The sequence below is a fragment of the Sciurus vulgaris genome (genome assembly GCF_902686455.1).
Source record: "Sciurus vulgaris genome assembly, chromosome: 1".
NCBI classification, from domain to species: Eukaryota; Metazoa; Chordata; class Mammalia; order Rodentia; family Sciuridae; genus Sciurus; species Sciurus vulgaris.
The window spans coordinates 16,917,539-16,938,273 of NC_136461.1; the positions used below are offsets into that span (position 1 = coordinate 16,917,539).

Consider the following 20,735-nt stretch of genomic DNA (forward strand, 5'->3'; position numbering starts at 1 on the left):
CTGGCCAAAAAATAAATAAAAGCTACCAAGGCACTTGCATCTAGAATTAATACACCTTTACATGTGGCAAGGTCAGCGACTGGGGCTTTCCAGTCGGTTTCCTCATTTGCTCCTCTCGATCCTGGGACAGCCTGCCCATTGTACAGATGCAAAAACAGAGGCACAGAGAGGTGGACACCTGCCACAGTTAGGTCAGACAGCCCATGGGACTGGATGTGAGTTTTCTGACATCCACCCCAGAGCGCATTCCCTTGGGTCAGAACCAGCATCCACTCCTCTGTGATAATCACATGCTGTGTTTCTTTCTCTCCCTCCCTTCCTTCCTTTCTGTTGGGGATTTAACCCAGTGTCCTGCCCAGGCTACACAGCAATCCAACCAGCCCCAACACTTGTGTCCTGATGGCTGCTTTGCCACCTGCAGATGAGACTCACAGATAATGTGAGATCACATCATGAGCCTGAATCTTTCCTGAGATGGAAATTTCCGTGTCGGCAGGTAAATACGGTGGAAGATCAGCAATGTATATGGCTCAATCTAACTTGGCCTATGTACCTATGAATTAAAATAAAAACAATGTAGCACTTTCACTGTAACATGAAGGAGCCATAAAACTCATTTAAAATGAACCAACATGTATTCTTTTTTTTTTTTTTTTTTTTGGCGGTGCTGGGAATTGAACCCAGGGCCTTGTGCTTGCAGGCAAGCATCCTACCAACTGAGCTGAATCCCCAGCCCTCAACATGTGTTTTGTAGATGCTCAGGCACATCTGAGCGCTGATGTTTCCTGCTGCACTGAGTTAATGACAACCTAGTTTGAATTTAAGAGAAGAAAAGCAAGATGATCAGGAGCTGTCGTGTACAAGAACAGGAAACGAGTCCGAGTCAATGAGCACAAGTGACCGACAGAACAGAAACGCTCCACTCTACGTACTAAACTCGAGCAGAAGGACTTTGTACTTGTCCCTAAAACAGGCTTAGGGTCTGGGCTTGGATAATTATCTGCATGAAAAGGTGTTCCGCTGGCAGGACGTCTGCTGGGGCCTTTAAGAGTTGTAGGAGGTGTAGAAAATTCTGTTGGGCAAGTGTCCCTGACACCTCCTGCCTCCCCTTCCCACCTCCCATGTACTAAAATTTGCCAAGTGTCCCCATCCCCACTCCATCTTGGTGACAGCCAAACACATAGCCATCTTTGAAAGGCCCACCACGGGGAGGTTCCGGCCTGTGGAGACCCAAAGCCAGGTGAGTCACCTCAGTCGCGGAGCCTCATGCAGGGACTGAGGGCCAATTACCGGTGAGCTGAAGATCTCCTTCTGGTTAAAGATGAGGTGCAGCTCAGCAGCGGGGGACAGCTTTTCCACTTCCAGCCACAGTCGCACCTCTCCTTGCTCCAGGATGTCAATGTTCCAGCCGGAGATCAGCTTGATCACTGGGGGCACAGGTCCGGAAGGGCGTGGGTGGGGCATGCTCCCCTCCCCCTCCCCGCCAGCCCTGCCTGGATCCAGTTGGCATCTGATGTGCGATGGGCTTGGAGGCCTGAAGGAGCCTGGACTGCGGGGTCTGAGGAGCTTCTCTCCCGCTCTGGTTTGCCCTCATCTTGACTTTTCCCCTTCACGGGCTCATGGTTCACCACCTGGCTGGGCACAGGATCCTGAGGGCTTTCGATAACACTGGTGTCTGGACTCCACCCTGGAAATTCTGATTTGCCTGGGGTTTGGCCTGGGCTTTGCGGGGTTCTTTTGGGTACTGGGGATTGAACTCACAGGCACTTAACCACTGAGCCACTTCCTCAGCCCTATTTTGTATTTATTTAGAGACAGGGTCTCACTGAGCTACTTAGAGCCTTGCTTTTGCTGAGGCTGGCTTTGAACTTGCAATCCTCCTGCCTCAGCCTCCCAAGCCACTGGGATTACAGTTGTGCACCACCATGCTCAGAGGCATTGGGATTTTGAAAAGCTCCTGGAGGCGATTTCAATGTGCAGCCAAGTTTGCGACCCTGGCCCCAGGACAGCAACCCTGGCCCCAGGACAGCGTGCACCATCCCTGGCCAATGGAGAGAAGCGGAGGTATGGATGATCCCAGATCCAAATGACTGAGGAGCGGATGTGAGAAGGGACCATCACCCGTCCTTCCCTCGCACCTCCTCGGCCCCCGCCTCTTTCAGGGCCTCCCTGGTCTCTGACCTCCGGCCCTGTGGCTCCCCATCCTCTGATCTGTGTTCCTTCCTGGCTCTCTGGTGGACTCAGCTCTGCTTAGGACGCGCCCTGTCCCCTGGGGTGCTTACCTGGGTTTCGGATCTCGTGACTCAACTTCTTCAGCCTGTTCAGCTCTGGGATAGGGAGGGGCAAGGAAGAGAATGGAGAGGATGAAACGTCTGGCCAGAGGACTCCAGAGCCATCCTGTGTCCCATGCCAGGTGAAGTCCTGAGACATGCCCTCACCATCGGTGACTTGGGGCACTGTGGGCTTTGGCCCAGGGGCACAGAGGAAGAGGCTGGGGCTGCTGCTGGGTGCCCCGAGCTCTCCTGCTCTCTCCTTCACAGCCTGCATCGAGCCCACCTCCCTGGAAGCCACGGGCTCTGCCAGGCCCTGCTTGGTCTCAGTAGTTTCCTGCTGTGGTGGGCTGAGCGTTACCGCCACCCGCAGGCCACTCCTGGCCCGCAGGCTCCTGAGGCTTATTGTTAACCCACTGTGATGTGCCGTCCTTGTGCCTGAGGGTCTGGACCCCACCCCCAGCCCTCGAAGTCTCCACAGCGGGTCTGCAGCGAGCTGGCATGTATGCCAACTGCTCCTTTGAGTTAGCTTTGTCTCTAGTGCTGAGCTGAACTCTGGACCTACATGAGTGTGTGGAACACAATAAGTGCTCAATAAGTGTGTACTGTAGGGATGAATTGGCAGGGTCAGAGCCCATGCCTCATTTTCCCTAATAAACTCCAGGGTCCTTAGCATGCTGAGTTAGGACTCTGGCAAGCACCCAGTCTACAAAACAAAAAAAACCCACTACTGTGGATGGCTTTCGTTTGCACGGAAACATCTAATTGTATCTGCATAAGAACATTGTTTCATGGGGCAGTTAGGGGTTATAATCCCCCTTTGCAGATGAGGAAACTGAGGTCGGAGAGGTGATATAATTTGTCCAAGGTCAAATAGCCAGCAAATCAAGGAACTGAAATTGCAACCCAGTCCCTCTGGGTTTTGCTTCTTAGGACAGTGGGCACGGGTGTCCCAGTTGCTCTAAAGACAGTAGTGAGTGAGTCTCATCAGCCACGAGCACTGGTTCCATCAGGTGTGGCTAGACCTTCAGACATGGCTTCCACATTCTGGTTAGCCACAGTCCTTACTGCTCCCTATTGTCCTCCTCACTCCACAGAACAACAACTGCTTGCCGTTGATGATCACCCTTGCATTCTTGTTTTTCTTATGCTATTGAAGGAGGCAAAATAATTCTGGAACATTTGCCCCATCAGAAGTGGGAAAATGAGAGAGACAAGGAGAATGTGAATTCTATCAGGCAGGGATTTTTGAGTTGAGGGCCTAGGACGGTACCTGCCATATGGCGGATGTTCAATAGGGATTGACTGACTGACTGACTGGGAAGTGTGTGGGTGGGTGAGGGCTGCTGTACTCAGTTTTGCTGTGTTTGTGTTGGACTCTAGATAGGGTCTGTCTCCCAGGGAGGGGGTAGGGAGCAGGGCAATTACCTTCCTCGGTCAATGTATGGCTTGCAGAGATGTCTTCGTCAGCATCAGTGACTACCACCGAGTAGGTGCCCAGATCCTCAAGGTCAGGTTCTTTCAGGATGACCTTGGACCTGGCAGACAGGGGAATGAGACTCTGGGGTGGGGTCACTGGTCTTGTGCATTGGGGGCCTGAGAGCTGGAGAATCTTGGTTCTAGTGACCAGTGCTCCAGGCAAGACCCTGAGCAATCCAGGAAGCAGGGGCAGCTGCCTCCCTGCCGCTCCTCGGGGCCCCTGGGGCCTGGCACCTTCAGTGGTACAGCCTGCTTACTGGCTGCGTTGCCCCGTCGGCCCCCAGGGCTCAAGGCATGAGCGTGGCCTCCGGAGGGACAGGGCCCTGAGTAGCTGGGGGAGGAGTGAGCCCCAGGGGCACCGACAGACGCCCTCGTGGTCATCTGATCCAACCTGCACTTAGCAGTGAGAATGCTGAGTCCAGTGGCCCTGCCAGAGCCAGGAGCTGGCGCCCAGGCTGAAACCAGGGCCTGGGCCTCTCTGTGGAGGCACTGAGGCCGAGGCTCCTGCAGGTCCTTCGTGAGAAAGACCCTCCAAAGTGATGTCGCCGTTTCAGCCCTTCCACGCCCCACCCCCAGCACGGCTCCTCCGCTCTCCCTCACTTACCTGTTGACTTCATCCTTGACCTCAACCCGCTGGGGGTCCGGTGGACCCTTGTAGTCTTTGGACCATTGAAACTCGGAGGAGTCGGGGGCCTCTGGGGCTTCAAAGGCCAAGTAGACGCGGCCCTCTTCGTCCACACCCACCTCGATCTCGTGGGCATCTGAGGGGAGGTCCGGCGAGGGCACTGGGTGCTTATGATGGTAAACCAGGCCACTCCCCTCCCTAATCGGGCCCTCGAGTGGCAGCCATCGTACTTGAGTGGCATAAAGAGCCCTCCAAAGCCGTGCTCAATGGCTCCTTCTCAGCTCAGATGTCCCCTCCTCTCAGAGGCCTCCCCGACTGCCCCGGCTAACGTGGCCCCCCACCAGAGGCCACGTTCTACTTCCTCTGTGACACTCAACACCACCTCAATCTCCTTCCTCGTAGAAGAGAGCCCTCGTTTACTGTCCCCCACTCCCTGCCTGCCCCTCCCCCTCCCTGCACAGGGACCTGCTTTCTCATGAACTTCTGGGTCCCCAGTGCCATGGGGGCGTCCCCAAATATCTGTTGGATGAATGAATAATTAAAAAGTGGAAAGAGAATGTGGTTTGTGGTTCTGAGAGCCAAGGGACTCTGTCACTTTCTAGCTGTGTGCCCTGGTGGTTAGTCTCCCCAGCTATAACAAAGTCGATTCTAAAGTGCCAGGACCTAGCATGGCCTTTGGCTTGTGTCACAGGAGGGACCTCAGGCACTGCGACCACCACGGGCAAAGCCACTCGTGGACACTGAAAGGGAGCTGGGTGTTGTTTAAAAGACCCACAGGGAGTGGCGGGAGTTTATGCACGTGGCCTATAAAGACTGGAAGACACTGTCCAACCTGTGGACAAGGTCGATCCCGTCTTGGATCCCACAGAAATGGAGGGCGGCGGGGAGGGCGAGGGGAGCAGGCAAGGAGAGAAGGGCCTGTAGGTGCCCAGGGGCCGGTGACCCTGTCCTGCTGCCACCCTCTGTACTCCCCACTCCCTGCTGACCTTCACCGTCCCCCAGGACTGCCTAGCCGCGTAGCGCCAGTACCCTTGCCTGTCCCTACCTGGCTTCTCCTCCAGGAGCACAGGGTCAGTGGGCAGCGATGGTTGCCCCAGGCCAGCTGAATTTATGGCCTGGGCCTGGAACATGTACCTCTTTCCTGGCTGCAAGTCACAAACCTGGAGGTGGGGACAAGAGCCAACACTGAGGACAGTGAAGCTGACCTCCTGGAACACTGGCTGGGGGTGCAGAGAACACTCGGTGAAACCCTGAGGAGGACACGGGCTGTCCTGGGCCTGGGGACAGGCAAAGAGCACCTCCCTCTGCTGAGGTGTGCGCCTCCTGCCCAGAAAGCCCTCTTCCTTCCTATGTTCCACGTCTCTCCACAGATGCCGCCTTCCACCCGTGGCCCAGGGACAGGCCTGGGAACATCTGTGACGTCCTTTCCCTGAGCCCTCCCCATGCAATCACCCAGTTCCCCCCCATTTTCTTTCTCTAACATTCCGTGAAGGTGGCCCAGCCACACCTTGACTGCGGCTTCATGTCCCACCACCTAAATGGCATCTCTGTCCCCGGACGCTTCTTCTCCAGTCCGTCTTTCCCTCTGCCAATCTGATTATGCTCAAATCTTTCAGTGGCCTTCAGGGTCAAGTTCAGAATTTGCATGTAGGACCTCAAGTGTTCCAATCTGCTTTAGCCCTCTGTCTTCTTGCGCCTGTAGAGACCCCTTCACGCCAAGGCCGCCCAGGGTCCCCATAGTCATAGCGTCACTTTAGGCCTCTCCAACTTTGCCCTGCTGAGTTCTCTGTCGGGAGTACCCTCCCTCCTTCTGGATAGAACCGGTTCCAGCTCAAGCTTCCCCACTGGAATCCCAGGAAGCAGCAATGAGATTCCCACTCTGAGCTCCTGGGATTTCTCAGATCCATCTCGATCTCTGAGCATTTATCACTTAGTATTGGAAGTGCCCGTTACCCAACCACTGTGACATGTTCAGCTTTTTATGTCTAGGAAACGGTCCAGGCCTGGCATGGAGTAGGTGCCAAAAAGTGGTTAGAGAATGACTGAGCCAGTGAGTGGCAGCCAAGCATCCCCACACGGAAACCAGGTCAAGTCCCTGAGGCTGTCTGCCTTGGCCAGGGCCAACCCAGCACTGGCCGACTCTGCTGCAGAGAATGGTCCCCAGGGAAGGGAGACTGTAGCCCCTCCCAGGATTCCACGGGTGAGGCGTGTCCTTCCTGGCGCCGTCTCAGATGGCCTTAATTCTCAGTCTTATAAAATTAAAGCATTTTTAGTGCTTTCTGATTATAAAAGAAATGTATGCTGATTCGGAAAATTTTGAAGCAATAGAGAAGAATGTAGAAGAAAAAGGGAAAGTTTCCCTGGCAACCCCACGCAGGAGAGGATCAGGGTGGACAACTTGGTAAACATCATTCTAGATTTCTCAGAAATGGCCATGGCCATGTTCTTTAGTATCTTTTCTGTTCCACACTGTTTTGGGGCCTCCGGGGCCGGGCGCCCTGTTTTCTGTTTGGGCTGGAAGGCTAAAGAATGGTCCTGGCGACTGAGCACCTTCCTGCCCTGGGAAACAAGGGGATGGGGGACACAGGCCATGTTTCCCTAGAGCTGCATGTCACAGAACCTGGTTCACCTCACAGAACAGCCCTGACAGGTGTTCCTTTGATGAAGGAGGCCCCCAAGAACCGCTGGCTTCAGGGGACGGACATTATGGCCTGTGGAAGTAGCTGCCAATGACCCGGAGTCTGCAGTTCCTATTGATGGCCTCGGGTGGTGACCGTGTCTGCTGCTGTGGGGACCTCTTCGTTTCCTTGCCTTTATTGTGCGGGAAACCACCTTGGGCTTCCCTTGCCTCCTACATGTGTGGAAGTTGAAACAACCACAACTCCAAGGAACAAAACCAGGAGTCTTGCCAGATTTCTTACTTATCCAGAGAGTTTAGAGCTTGTTTCTTACTTACATGAAGAAACACATGATTATCTATGTATATTACATACCTGGGTCTGTCTGTCTGACTGTCATCTGTCTGTCTGTCTATCATCTATCTGACATGATTGATTCATTGTATGCTACCTACATATATAAGTAGCCTCTGCCAGCTCCTGCTTTCTCTTTCCTAGCTGCAGCAGACACCTGTATTTTCATGTCAAGGTCACGTGCCGTCTGCTCCACTCTTTATACTATCCCACTCCTTATATGCCCTGTTCTTTACGCCGCCCAGCACAGGGTTCCACTTGAAGGACACCCCGTGCTGTATGTCAGCAACCCCAGACGGCCAGGTCTTCCTACACTCGCCTCATTTGTTACGAACCTAGTCCTAGAAGCAGGATTCCTGGGGCCAGGGCTAAGCACATCTAACTGCTGATGTAACTGGCTGACTCTCAAGTGAGTTTTTAGGGAGGAGTCTGTCCCGCGTGGAGCAGGGTAAGGCCACTGGCCAACCAGTCTTAACTACTACAAGGTCACTTGCTGTGTGACCCTGGGTGACCCACCCTCTCCTTCTGGTCCTCTGTGGCCACCGAGCGAGGGAAGTGCTGCCTGATGAGCGAGGGAAGTTCCAGCCTGGGTGTTCCATGGTGCTGCACCTCCAGGGGCAGAACAGGCTCAGGCCGGCTGGACGGTGAGGGACGGGGCTGGGGGCACAGCTCAGTGGTAGAGTGCTCGCCTAGCGCACAGGAGGCCCTGGGTTCCACGAAGGGGCAGGAACTCACCCTGAAGTGGGTGCCAGAGATGGGGTCTGCCGTGATGGGCTTCCACTCCTCAGAGCCTTCCTCCTGGATGCTGATGCGGTAGCCTGTGACCGGCCCAGCCCCTGTGTACAGCGGGGGCTCCCACTGCAGCATGAGGGAGGTGGCCCGCACCTCGGACACCTGCACGTCATACGGGGGACCTGTGGGAGATGGGAGGCGGTGCAGAGATGTGGGGGTTGGGCAGCCAGGTGGGCAGTGAGCCAAGTGGTCAGTTTGTCAGTCACAACCAAGCCTGGAAGGGTAGAGTGGGGACCTGGACAGCCTTCGCTTCATGCCAGAGTTTGACTCTGGCAAATGTAGTCAGAATTGACCCCTTCAGGAAGCTCCTCGACCGTCGCAGACAGAGTGAATCCTTCTAAAGTCCCTGTCATTTCTGTGTTCAGTAGAGAGGCAAAAGGTGTGACCTCCAGAGCCAGCGATGGAGACCCTGGGTGAGTGGTTTAACCTCCATGTTCCTGTCTCCTTATCTATCTGTAAAATGGGGATGATTATGTTCTCATGCTACAGAGCTGGTGGGACAATTCGTGGACAAGTGTCTGGGACATTGCAAGGACTTTAATTAACTGTTACCTCTGAAAGTGCCCCACACTGCGATTACTGCCACCAGGTAAGGGTTTAGGTGGGAACCAGTACTGAGCTGAGCAGTGGTGGAGGCCACGATGGCGGCTTCCTAGCGGGAGCGGAGGGCTCTTTGTGGGAATGCTAATGGGGGATACGGGGGCAGTGTGTAGGGCGGCCAGCTGTTCCCACTGGACCAGGAGGGAGGGGATTCCTGACTTCCAGTGGTCGACTGAGAAGGTCATGGGCAAACTGGTCACCCTGCAAGTGTGGCCTTGGTCTGTGGCCAGAATTGAGTTCCGATGGTGTGCTGAATCGGGGTGGCGTGTGCTGGGGTACAGGACCCGCCGAGGGTCCCCTCAGGCAGGCTGGCCTAAGCTGGTCTGCACCGGAGAGGTCAGGGCTGGGGTCTGGGACGACAGACCCCAAGAACGGGTGGCACTCCCCTGGTTGGTTCCCTGTGGGGAGGGCGGGGAGGGCACCTGCTGGACTTCGGGCCTCCGGACTCCTCACCTGGCTGGGGCATCGTCCACTCTTTGCACTCGAACAGGCTGCTGGGTGCTGACAGCTCGCCAACACCTGCCCAGTTGGCTGCTCGGCCACGGAACTCATAGAAGTGACCTTCACGAAGGTTGCTGACCTGGGGGAGCAGAAAGAGCCGTGGAGGGCAGGGCTGGGGAAGGGAAGAGGGGGTGGGATCCAGAGCAGGAGGGCTGAGGGGGCTTTAAAGAGGTGGTTGGAGAGGTCTGCTAGTGACCTCGGCTGGAGGGGAGGCAGGGGAACTCCAGGCCTCCTTCGGAGTTGGAGCCTCGCCCTCTGCACAGCAGGGGACCAGCCATCCCCCAGCCTCACCTTGCAGACCCGGCTCGGGAGAAGCTGCTGGTTGACCGGGTGCCAGTCCGGCTCCTCTGAGTCGTGCTGGTCCAGGAAGTAGCCCAGGATCTTGCCGCCTCCCCGACGTGCGGGGGGCTTCCACCCGATGACCATTTCATTCTTCCCACAATTCAGGAGGGCAAAATCATAGGGGGCCGAAGGGGTGGCTGTGGGAGGTGAGGGTAGCTGCTCCTCAGGGGTGCTGGACTGGGCGGGGGAGCCTGAGGGAGCCCTGAGCATCCCTGGGGGCACCTGCTGCAGGGGCTGCTCCCTGGGCCCGCAGCATCTACCCCTCCTCCCAGAGCTGGGGCCTCAGATTTCTAGACCTGGGGCTCCCCACCCCCTAGAGATGATCAGGATCAGCCTCACTCTGTGCCCAGGCCGTCGTTACTTCTCCCCAGAGGCAAAGGTGGTTAAGAGTTTCCCTCATGGGACACCAGCTCCACTGGTGGCTGGGGTCAGCCCACCCAGCTCAGGCTGCCTAGAGGCCTCCGGGCTGAACCTGCCGTTGGACTCACCCAGTGCCTGCTTCACCCTGATGGGCCCGGTGGAGGCTGAGCTCTCCCCCACACCTGCCTCGCTGACCGACCTGACGCAAAACTCGTACTCCCTGCCCGTCCGCAGCCCGGGAACCGTGAACCTGGGAGAGAAGAGTGTGGCCTCAGGGATGGTGAAACAGCCCGGGACTTTCTGAACTTTCTAGAACACCCTTGTGAGATAAATGAGCAACAAGTTTGAGGGTTCTGGGCCAGGTCTTCTTGTTCCCAGAGTGATGCCTGAAATGGTAGCCCGGAGGACGTTGTCCTGGAGGTGGTAAAGCACCGCTGCTCCACTCGAGGCCTCCGTGAAGGCGCAAATGCACAGAGAAAGGTACCCAGCTAAGGCCAAGGCAGCACCCTGACCCAGCGCTACCTGTGCATATTCAGGGACCTGGGCCTTGGCCTTGGAAAGGGAGAGTGTCTGTCACTATCTGTACTAATGCTGTAACTCGAAACCACAGAGTCCTCTCAAAGACCCCACCCCAACCGAACTGTCATCCAGGGACAAACAGAACACCCAGGCTTAGAGAAAACTGTCCTCATTCCGTCCCGGCTTGATAGAACCTCCTTTCCTAGACCTCTTTTTCCCTTGGCCATATTTTCCTGTAGTACATCTTGTTCTGTAGGGGCTCCTCTAAGCCAGTGGTCACCTCTGTCCCTGGTCTCCCACAAACGGCATGCCCTCAGCCAGTGTTTGTCAAAAAAGAGGCCACCTGGGTCCTTGTCCCCATTCCTGCACTTACTAGCTATGGGAATCATGGCAAGTTACTTAATCTCTCTGTGCCTCAGTTTCTCCATCTATAAAATGTCATCTGTAAAATGACAATAAAAATCATTGTCCGAAACTCAGGGTCGCAATTAGACTAGGGACCTAAAATATGAAAGAGCTGGGAACAGGGTCCAGGTCCATCCTGTGAAATGGTGGGCTTCCTTATCGCTGTGGCCCCTCCTTTGAGGATGTCCTGGTGCAGGAGGGGTGAGGGACACTTACCTGCTGTCCTGGATGGGTTTGTTGTTAACGGTTTCCCACTCAGATGACCCCACCTCCCGGGAGTAAATGTAATAACCCAGGAGCTCCGTGCCCCCGTTCACAGGATCCCAGACCAGGGAGACAGAGGTCTGCGTGTCTCGGAAAGCTTGAACTTGAGCGGGGGGAGGGAGAGTGGCTGTAAAACAGACACATGGGCAGAGAGAAGACACTGGGTTATGGCTCTGATAAGGCATAGGTTCAAAATTTCCCAGTCCCAGAAGTGTGCCTGAGACTTTCCTGTCCTAAAAGTCCCCTCTCCTCTGACCCCGAGCATCTCTGCTTCCTCATTCAAGCATTAAGACCCTCATTCATTGATCCTTGTGATCTCTCTTTCAGATGGCACCAAATCTGATACTTCCCTTTGTCCTTATCTTCAATCTCAAGAAACTTTGATTTTCTTTCCTTGAAATTTCTCTACTGAGTTTCATGACTTTCTGAGACTAAGTTTCTTAAGTTGGGGCTGCTATGATTTATTAAAGGGACAGATATAAATGGATAGATGGATGGATGCATGGATGATGGTTGGATGGATGGATAGATAGTTGGATGGATGGTTGGTTGGATACATGGATGGACATTTGGATGATTGGATGGATGGATGGATGGATGGATGGATGGATGGATGGATAGATAGTTGGATGGATGGTTGGATGATTGGATGGATGGATGGATGGATGGATAATTGGATGGATGGATGGTTGGATGGTTGGATGAATGGATAGATGGATGGTTGGATGGATAGTTGGATGGATGGTTGGATGATTGGATGGATGGATGGATGGCCAGATGGATGGATGGTTGCATGGATGGATGAATGGATAGATGGATGGTTGGATGGATAGTTGGATGGATGGTTGGATGATTGGATGGATGGATGGATGGCCAGATGGATGGATGGTTGCATGGATGATGAATGAATAGATGGATGTATGGTTGGATGGTTGCATGGATGGACAGAGAGCAGGTACACGATCTTCCTAGCTCTCTCTTCACTTCTCAAAGTCCTTACACATCCTTTGGTGGCTCCTTCTCTTCCTTTGCCCCAAATGTGAGTTTCCTCCCCCTTCTTTTTTTTAACCTATTCCGTTTTTCTTTTCTCTTCGTCCCTAAGGCTCCCGCCCCTCCAACGCTTCAGCCCTCGCCTCTGCACGCCTCACCTCTAGCCCTCCCGCCCCTGAACTGCAGAGCCTTGTCTTCCTTTTTCCTCAGACATCTCTTTTGTGCTCTGGCGGTGCCTCAGAGGCAACAGAAAAGGGCTGAACTCAGCACCTATCCAGCATAATTGCCGCTTGTGTTGAGTATGATCTCCCAGCCCCGCCACCACGCTGGCCCTACTGAGAAGCAGACTCGAGGTCCGAGGTGCAGGAAGGTCCTGCCATCAATTCAGCCTCTGGGATTGAAGAGTGTGGTGGTGGATGCAGCTGAGTGGAGGGGAGAGGCTGGAGGAGGAGGCCACTCAGAGACCTCGTGTGCCCCAGGATCAGAATGAAAGAAAAACACCGAGTGCCCACCTAACAACCAACCATTCACAGATGCCATGTACACACACACACACACACACACACACACACACCACAAGATACACACACACCACACACACAAAAAAACACACACAGAACACATACACCTACCACACATGCACAACACACACATACCACACACACACACACATACCCCACACACACAACACACACACCACACACACAACACACACAACACACACACATGCACCACACACACACCACACAGACACCACACACACACATACCACACACACACGCATACCCCACACACACAACACACACACACACACCACACACACACACCACAAACCACACACATACCACACACACACACACACACCACACACACACCATACACACACACCACAAACCACACACATAAAACACACACACACACACACACACACACCTGTTACAGCAGAGCACATCTAGGCTTTGAAATCATCCCACACGGGCCTGGGGCCTTTCTAGGATCTGGGATGGCTGCTGCTGTAGCTAGTTCCTTAAAGAACTAGTTGGCGATGGCTGCTGCAGAGAACCCTCTGGTCTGACTGAGCAAAGAGCAAAGACCCTCACAATCCAGGGGCCTCCAGGGGCCTCTGAGGGAGGGGCTTTGGGAAGTGGGGGCCAGGCTGGAGCTGCAGCTGGGGGACTGGGAGGAGCTGAAGGGGAGCAGTAGCCAGGACCTTCAGAGTAATAGATTTGGCAGGTGAGGAAGGCAAGGCTCAAGGCTGGGACGAGACGTGCCCAGGACCCTGAGCCTGGATGTTGAGCGGTGTCCTGCTGGGGGGGTCAGGGCTCAGGTGGGACAGCTCCGCCCTTTGGAGGAGGGAGCAGGGGCCTGCTCGGGAGGTCCCCTCCTGCAGGCAGGATCTAGGGGGCAGGTCAGAGACCTTTAGATCTGAGGGACACTTGTTCACATTCAGCTCCTGTGCTGGACCCCGCTGGGCTCTATCACCTGTAAATCGTTGATCTGAAAAAAAAATGTCCTCGCCTCCCTGAGCTTGCTCTTCAGAGAATGGAATTTCTCTTCTTTTCTTTTTTTCTTGGTACTGGGGATTGAACCCAGGGATGCTTAACCACTGAGCCACGCCTCAGCCCTTCTGTAATATTTTATTTAGAGACAGGGTCTCGTTAAGTTGCTTAGGGCCTCGCTGCGTTGCTGAGGCTGGCTTAGACCTCGCCATCCTTCTGCCTCAGCCTCCGAGCTGCTGGGATTACAGGCGTGGGCCACCGAGCCTGAGGAGAATGGGATTTCTGACGTGGTGAGACTACAGGCCTGAGATCATATTGCTTTTCAGCCTCGTGATCAGGGAAGGCTCCCACCCTGCACCACTGGGTCCTCTGTCCCGGAGGCCGACAGCCAGCCTGCCTCTGCTGCCTCCCGCTGCATCACACGGTACCTGACTTGCCCCGCAGGGTGATGGGCTCGCTGGGCTCCGAGGGGTCGCTCATGCCGTACTGGTTCATCGCCCGCACTCTGAAGACGTAGGACTTGCCCTTCTCCAGGTCGAGAAGGGCGAATCTTGGGGACTTCACAGGTGTTTCTGACCTGATGGCCTCCCAGGTGCCACTCCCTATGACTGACTGAAGAGAAGGAGCGGCGTTGGTTAGCGGTGGCTGGGGCCTGGCGCTGGGCCGGGACCTTCCCACACACGTTCTCAGGAGCTTTCCTCCCCGGCGGGGGCTGCCCTGAGCACCCCAGAGCTCTGGTCCGCCTGCCCCCTCCATCTCCCCACCTGGATGCCTATGGAGCCCTCAGCTCTCGCATGTCCAGCGCTCAACCTGGGGTTCTCCAACCGGGACATTCACCTTGTGCTAGAGGCACCCACCCTTCCGGTGACTTGGGCCCAAATGCTTGGAGTCCTTCGTGGCTCAGGCCCTCACACCCAAACGCGCTCCATCCACAGATCCATCCGGCTCCACTTTCAAAACCTCCCCAGAGTTCAGCAATGGCTCGCCACCTCACGCTCCCCACCAGAACCTTGAGCCAGACCAGCATCGTCTGTCGCCTTACTTATTCAACTAGTCCCTTATCTGGCCTGTTTCTACCTTTAACTCCTCTCCATATTTTCTCATATGGTCATCAAAAGCATCCTTTATGGTACAAGCCTGATCAGGCCCGTCTGCTCAGAACCTTCCAAAGCCCCCATTGACCCCAGAGAAAATGCTTCCCCATGACCTGAGCTCGGCTGCCTGTCTGGCCATGATCCAGTCCTCTCTTTGTCCACCAGCCACAGCCCTGGGCTTCCCTGCTGCTTCTCAATGGCCCAGGTCCCACCTCTGGGCCTTTGCACTTGCTGGACCCTCTGCCTGGAATGTTCTTTCCCTATAAATCTCTTGGCTGGCTCCTCATTCCCTTTACTGAAAACTCGCCTTCCCAGGGAGATCTTTCAGCCTTGGTCCTCCCAGGTCTGTCTTTCTCCTTAGTGTTTCTACCAACTGAGGAACTGAAGTGCTTGATGTCTGTCTGCTTTATCTCGTTGATCAGGCTTTCCTACCCACTGTGTGGCCGGGGCTAAGAATAGCCCGGTGCCTGGGATGAATCATTGAACGAATGGACGAGTTCTCACAACGGCCTTGCCAGATAGGTGTTAATTTTCCCGCCAATGGGGGAACTCAGGTTCAGAGACTTTTTGGTAACTTGCTTGAAATTTTGTGCATATGGTGGATGTGGTCTTGAAACCTGCTCACTCTCCACAACCCCCGGGACCCAACAGGCATCCATGATTACTGAGCCTCTGGGCAGTGGAGGGTGAAGAGCCTGGGATGACGTGACATGGGCGAGTGAGGCCGGGGGAGATGGCTTCTGCTGACTCTGGACCTGAGTGTTGGGGCCCAGGAGCACCAGGGGAGCCTGTCCCTGCCTCACCAGTCTTTCTTCTCTGGGCCTAGAACTCAGCTAGGCCCAGAAAGCAGCTTCGAGGAGCCCTGCTGAGCACGGGGCGCTGGCTGTCTGGCCCTCCCACGCACTCTGTAAGTTGTGCGTGGTTTTGCCCATAAAGAAACTGAGGCAGCAGGAGACTGAAGAAATTGCCCAAGTTCACATGGCTAGGAAGAGCAGAGACAGGCTTGAACCCGGGCAGTCTGGCTTCCAGGTCTCACTGTCTCAGTCTACGGCTTATAACACCAATCTTAATCACCTACGGCTTCTAAGAATCAGGACGGTGACCTGCAAGTGACATGGCCCATTCGGATAGGCAGGGCTAGGGGCTCCTCCCTGGAAAGCCTTTACTGTCACCTACTGTGTACCAGGCACTGTTCTGGGCACACTGAGTCAAGGGAAGAGAAACTCAGTCTCTTCCTTCGGGAGAGCAGTCAAGAACGCCTCTCAGGAAGCACTCACAGCCTGGGGGCTGCTGCCTCTGTGTGCGGTGTCTTATTTCCTCTCACTTGGCAGGTTTTTCCATTTTGGGATGCAGGAAACTGAGGCTCAGAGGAGTCAGGAAACTGGCTCAGGATCACACAGTGGAAACCTGGATCTGAATGGGTCTTAACACCCTGCTGTCTTCCACTCTGCCATGTTGACTCCACGGCACTGAATCCACTCCGGAAGAGCGGCTCCACCTTCATCGTGGTGTGCCCTGTCCCCAGTAAGGACTGTCCTCTTGTGCTGGACACTCCCCATGTCACTGGCTGGTGGGCAAAAGCCTGGCTTCCCCCTCAACATGGCCCTGGCAAGAAGGGGCACCTGACCCAAGTGTGACCTGATCCCAGTGATGGGGGGGGCAGGGAGGGGCTCAGGGAATGGGGATATTGTCGTCCGCCCTCTTAATTTTGTGTATCTCATGAACAGCCGTAGGGACCGCTATCAGTGAGTACTGATTTCTCGGTGTTAGTGGTAAAGGCCATTTAATCCATCCCCCTGCCTCTGTACTAGGCAGGGAATTCTTTTCTCTTCTCTGAAGAGACACTGCCTGGGGTTGCTGAGCACCCCGTACTCCTCGCACCCCGCGTTCCTGTCTCAGGTTGAGTCCTCCAGCTCCTACCTTCTCTAGGGAGTATGTCAGCGGGGCTTTGCCCCGGGGTTGTGGCTCCTCCCAGCCCAGAACCACGTAGGCCTCTCGGATCTCGCTGGCGTGGACGTTGGTTGGGGGTGAAGGAATGGTCACAGCATCTGGAATTGGAGCCAGGGCAGAGATGGGTGGGCTCGCAGAGACCCCAAATCTCAGTTCCTCATTCCACAGAGGGGTGAACTGGGGCCCAGAGAGGGGCAGGAATTTGCTCCAGGCCACCCAGCAAGGCCAGGCCAAGCTGATGCCTGAACCTTGGTCTCCTGGTGCCCTGTTCAGGCTCTGCCCCAGGGACCACTTCCTCCAGGAGAGGCAGAGCCAGGCAGGCCACAGTGCCTCCTGCCCCGCGCCTCCTTCGACTGGACCCTCGACCCTCACGTCCCCGGCCCCTGAGCATTGACAGCTTCTGCGCTTTGCCAGCCTACGCCCCAGAGGGTCCAGGACTGCAGGAGGCTGTCTGGAGACACTGAGCTCGGGAGGGGTACTCATACCTTCAAAGTCATCCAGGCTGACCGTGATCTTGCTGCCCAGGTCAAAGGGGATCTCTAGGAGAGAGGAGGGAGCATGTGGGGTGGGGTCAGGCATCAGCCAGGGCCTGCCCCACCCCAGGATCTGAATCCAGCCTGGTCCTGGCCAGGCGGTCCTGGCCGTGTGACCCCAGGCAGGTGCTCTCTGGGCCCAGATTTCCCTGGAGCCCAAAACGGAGCCCTGCTGCTCTCAGGCTGAGATGCTCTGTCTCTTGAGGCAAGTGGGGACAAGAGGAGGCAAACCTAGGTCAGGGTGACACCCAAGGCTGAGAGGGCCTGTCCCCACACACCCCCAGGTGGTGGTCCTGAGGACCAGCTCATTCTCCTCCATCAGACTGAGGACATCTGAAGAGGCCACGGTCCTCCCTCAGACAGGTGCCGCCTGTGGACAGGTGCCGTTCCTTCCATCAGACTGGCTGGGCCTCCCCCACTAGACTAGGGCTTCCTGAGGACCTAGAGTGAGGCTGTGTCACCTGATGCATGCTCTAGAGCGGCCTTCAGGGCCTCTGTACTTACCTGTCTTCCTCTGGGCTGCATCACGGTCACCCGTGATGACCACTTCTGAGGCCTTAGAGGGGAGGCTGCTGCCGGCCCTGCTGATGGCTCTCACCCGGAACCGGTAGCACTGGCCTTCCTCGAGGCCTTGGACTGGGCACCGACAGGTCCCCCCTGGGGCCTTGTGGCAGGGCACCCATTCGCTGGAGTCACCCTGGCACCTGTGGGAGACAGGCCCGGGCGCTCAGCCCTGCCCACACCTTAGACTGTCCCAGTTCGAGCCTCTCCTGGAGTCTGCTGTGAGCCCGGGGCTGTGCCGTGCCTCCCATGCCACCCTCACCTCCTGCTCTCGACCGTCCTGCAAGCGAGGTGTGAGCACCGCCACTCCACCCATGGGGTATCCCCTCAGAGAGCAGTAGCGCTGGCCCTGGGTCACCCGCTCCTGAGCAGCAGAGGCAGGACTCCACTGAGCACTGGCCACTCCCTAAGTTGGCGCCTTCCAAGTGGACCCCTGGGCCCGGTGGGGCAGCATGTGTGGCTGTCACAGGCTGGATGGGGCAGTGGTCACGTGTGGATCCACGTCCTGCCTCCACCATGGATGAGCAACGTGACCCAGGCACCGTCATCTCTCCAGATACCTTGGTTTCTGCACACCTGGAGAGACATTAGGAAGTCCCCCTGCCCCTTACGTAGAGGTTACTGTGAGGCAAGTCACAGTTCTGGCGCAGCCCCAGGGACACATGGCTGGCCACTGCCTTAAAGGGGTAGAATTAGGCAGGTTTCTGTCCAGCTGGGGCCTCGGGGCTGGCAGCGTATGAAGGAGGTGGAGCTTCCTGTCCCCGGCCTGTCCTCCGCTTCCTAGCGCGCCCCCGCCCTGCAGGGCCTGACCCAGGGGATGGCCAGCAGGTTCACACGGGCTCAGGCTTTCCAGCACCCAGGGTGTTGGCCAGAATTCCAGGCATCAGTGTGACAGAGACTTGAAGCATGGACGCCCCTCTTCTGCCCCTAAATCATACAACACGGTCAACCTCCTGCCCTGGTCCAGGCAGCAGGGGCAGGGTTCCTGGGGGCCGGGCACGGTCTGCTTTTTCTAGTGGCTGCTGCTCTGGTTCTCACTCGCAGGCAGAATTCCACCCTGGGGACACGGCCTCCCCAGAGACCAGCTCACCTCTCGATGGCGTAGCCCGTGATGGGGTTGCCCCTAGTGTCGCTGGGCGGGGTCCAGGTCAGGATGAGACAGTCTCTGTTCACATGCAGGCACTTCACGTTCAGGGGGGAGCCTGGGGCCCCTGGGTTCTCAGCTGCGGCATCTGACACGGAGGGGGACAGCAGAAGGCTCTGTCAGTGGCAGAATTAACCCCTGAGCTCCACAGCAAACTTCTACTTTGGAGGTGAGGATACGGAGTCTCCCAGAAGTTAAGTAACGTAGCCAAGTTCACCCGGCTAGAGAGGTGGCCACGCCAGCATTCAAGCCCAGTGGGGAGGGTCTAGGCGGCAGAATCACAGGTGACAAGAATAGTCCAACCACCCTGCAGCCCACCTTCCCAGCCCCACCAAGTCCGCCTCTCTGGCTGTGTCCTTCTGGAGAGTCCCAGGCAGCCATAGGGATCCTTAGACAGGATCTAACCCAACGTTCCCATTTTATAGCAGAGGAACTGAGGCCCCAAGAGCCCCGGGGTTTGGCCACAGCCAGCAAGTCCAGGGCGGAGCCTTGGTCTCTGGGTCCCATTGACCCTCCCACCCCATGCCTCACCTCTCACGAACACATAGGTGCTCTGCTCCCGGGGGCCGAAGGGGGAGGGCACCCTGACGGTGTAGAGTCCCTCGTCCTCCTTATAGGCGCAGGACACCTGCAGGGATGCCTTTCGGTCTGCATAGAGGATCTGCCGACGTCCTGAGGACCTCAGTAGCCTGCCTGTGGAGGGGAAGAGGGTCCAGCACGAGCTCGGGGGAATCCTGGCTTTACCAGCACTGCAGGGCTGGCTGGCTGGCATGACTAGTGTGAGGATCAGCTCAGGATAGGGGTGGGGACTTCAGGACTCTGCCAAGGCAGCAGCTGGACTCTGCAGAAGGTGGGGGAGAGGGGCAAGGCTTGGTGGGCATGGCCGGGGTGGGCTCCAGGAGAGAGTGGTGGTCCAGAGAAATGGTTAGCCAGGGGAGGAATTGAGGGTTCTGTGAGGAAGAGAGATGGGGTCCAAAGAAGGGGGGCTTGTTGAAAACGAGGGGGGCTCAGGGGCAGGACCTGGGGCTTAAGGAAGGAAGTAAGGCTTGCTGAGGGGGCTCTGTAAAGGGGCCAGGGTCCCATGGAGCGCGCGGAGGTCTCTGGGTGAGGAGGGCAGAGGGCCAGTTGAGGGGCTGTGGGTCAGTGAAGAGATTGGGCTCCTTGGGCGGATGTCAGTGGGCTGATGGGGACTCTCAGAGGCTCTGTGGGACCCAGGAGTGGCCAGCCTGGCCCCTGGGGAGCCATCCCTTCTCTGCTGTAAGCAGAGGCTCCTCTTTCTGGCAGTACCTCTATTCTGGACGACAGGTTTGGGGGACACCTGGCCTTGTTCCTCAGGACTCCAGTGGCTTCTGCACCCCTCCCCCTCCCCCTAGCAGGTGCAGCCGAGGGTGCTGGGGGGAGGGGCAGAGCTGAGTTCCTTGACCTTTGGCTGCAGGCCTGTCACTGATGGGGCAGGAAGCCCAGCTGTCCTCTGCCCTCGCTGGGTCACATTTTTCTGCTTAGTGGAGTCCTTGTCACAGCCCTGGCCTGTGACATCCCAGAGTCCTCCCAATGGTCATTTGCCTGGCACTCACGCCCTGACTCTGAGGAGTCCTGAACAAGCCACAGCAGCTCGAGCAGTGTGGGGCTGTCCTGCCTCCTGACCTTGGCTGCTGGTCGGATCGCTGCAAATGCCATCGCTGGCCCTGGGTGGTCTTGGGGCACGCGGAGGGAGGAGCCAGTGCCTGGTGGGCGTGGCCGGGCCGTGGCCGCAGTTGTGCTGGGGGCTTCCTCCCTGGTTCCCGAGATCGCTCATCTAAACCCACTGCCTGCCCAGGCCCCGGCTCAGGCCTGGT

General features: G+C 56.5%; 1 protein-coding gene across 2 annotated transcripts in view; it reads right to left on the minus strand.

Moving 5' to 3' along the window:
• Positions 1-20,735, minus strand: part of MYOM3 (myomesin 3) — a 66,473-nt gene that overhangs the window by 34,581 nt on the left and 11,157 nt on the right. For both annotated transcript variants that reach the window (XR_013766146.1, XM_079153544.1), the window contains exons 9-24: positions 19,432-19,593; positions 18,847-18,988; positions 17,700-17,899; positions 17,148-17,201; positions 16,633-16,760; positions 14,047-14,230; positions 11,082-11,256; positions 10,070-10,191; positions 9,531-9,718; positions 9,192-9,318; positions 8,082-8,260; positions 5,420-5,534; positions 4,354-4,510; positions 3,699-3,808; positions 2,283-2,327; positions 1,291-1,427 (exon numbers count right to left, since the gene is read on the minus strand). Coding sequence is in view for 1 of the 2 variants with exons in the window: in XM_079153544.1 (XP_079009670.1) it covers positions 1,291-1,427; positions 2,283-2,327; positions 3,699-3,808; positions 4,354-4,510; positions 5,420-5,534; positions 8,082-8,260; positions 9,192-9,318; positions 9,531-9,718; positions 10,070-10,191; positions 11,082-11,256; positions 14,047-14,230; positions 16,633-16,760; positions 17,148-17,201; positions 17,700-17,899; positions 18,847-18,988; positions 19,432-19,593 (2,225 nt within the window). In the remaining variant the exon portion in view is untranslated. The remainder of the gene's footprint in view (positions 1-1,290; positions 1,428-2,282; positions 2,328-3,698; positions 3,809-4,353; positions 4,511-5,419; positions 5,535-8,081; positions 8,261-9,191; positions 9,319-9,530; positions 9,719-10,069; positions 10,192-11,081; positions 11,257-14,046; positions 14,231-16,632; positions 16,761-17,147; positions 17,202-17,699; positions 17,900-18,846; positions 18,989-19,431; positions 19,594-20,735) is intronic.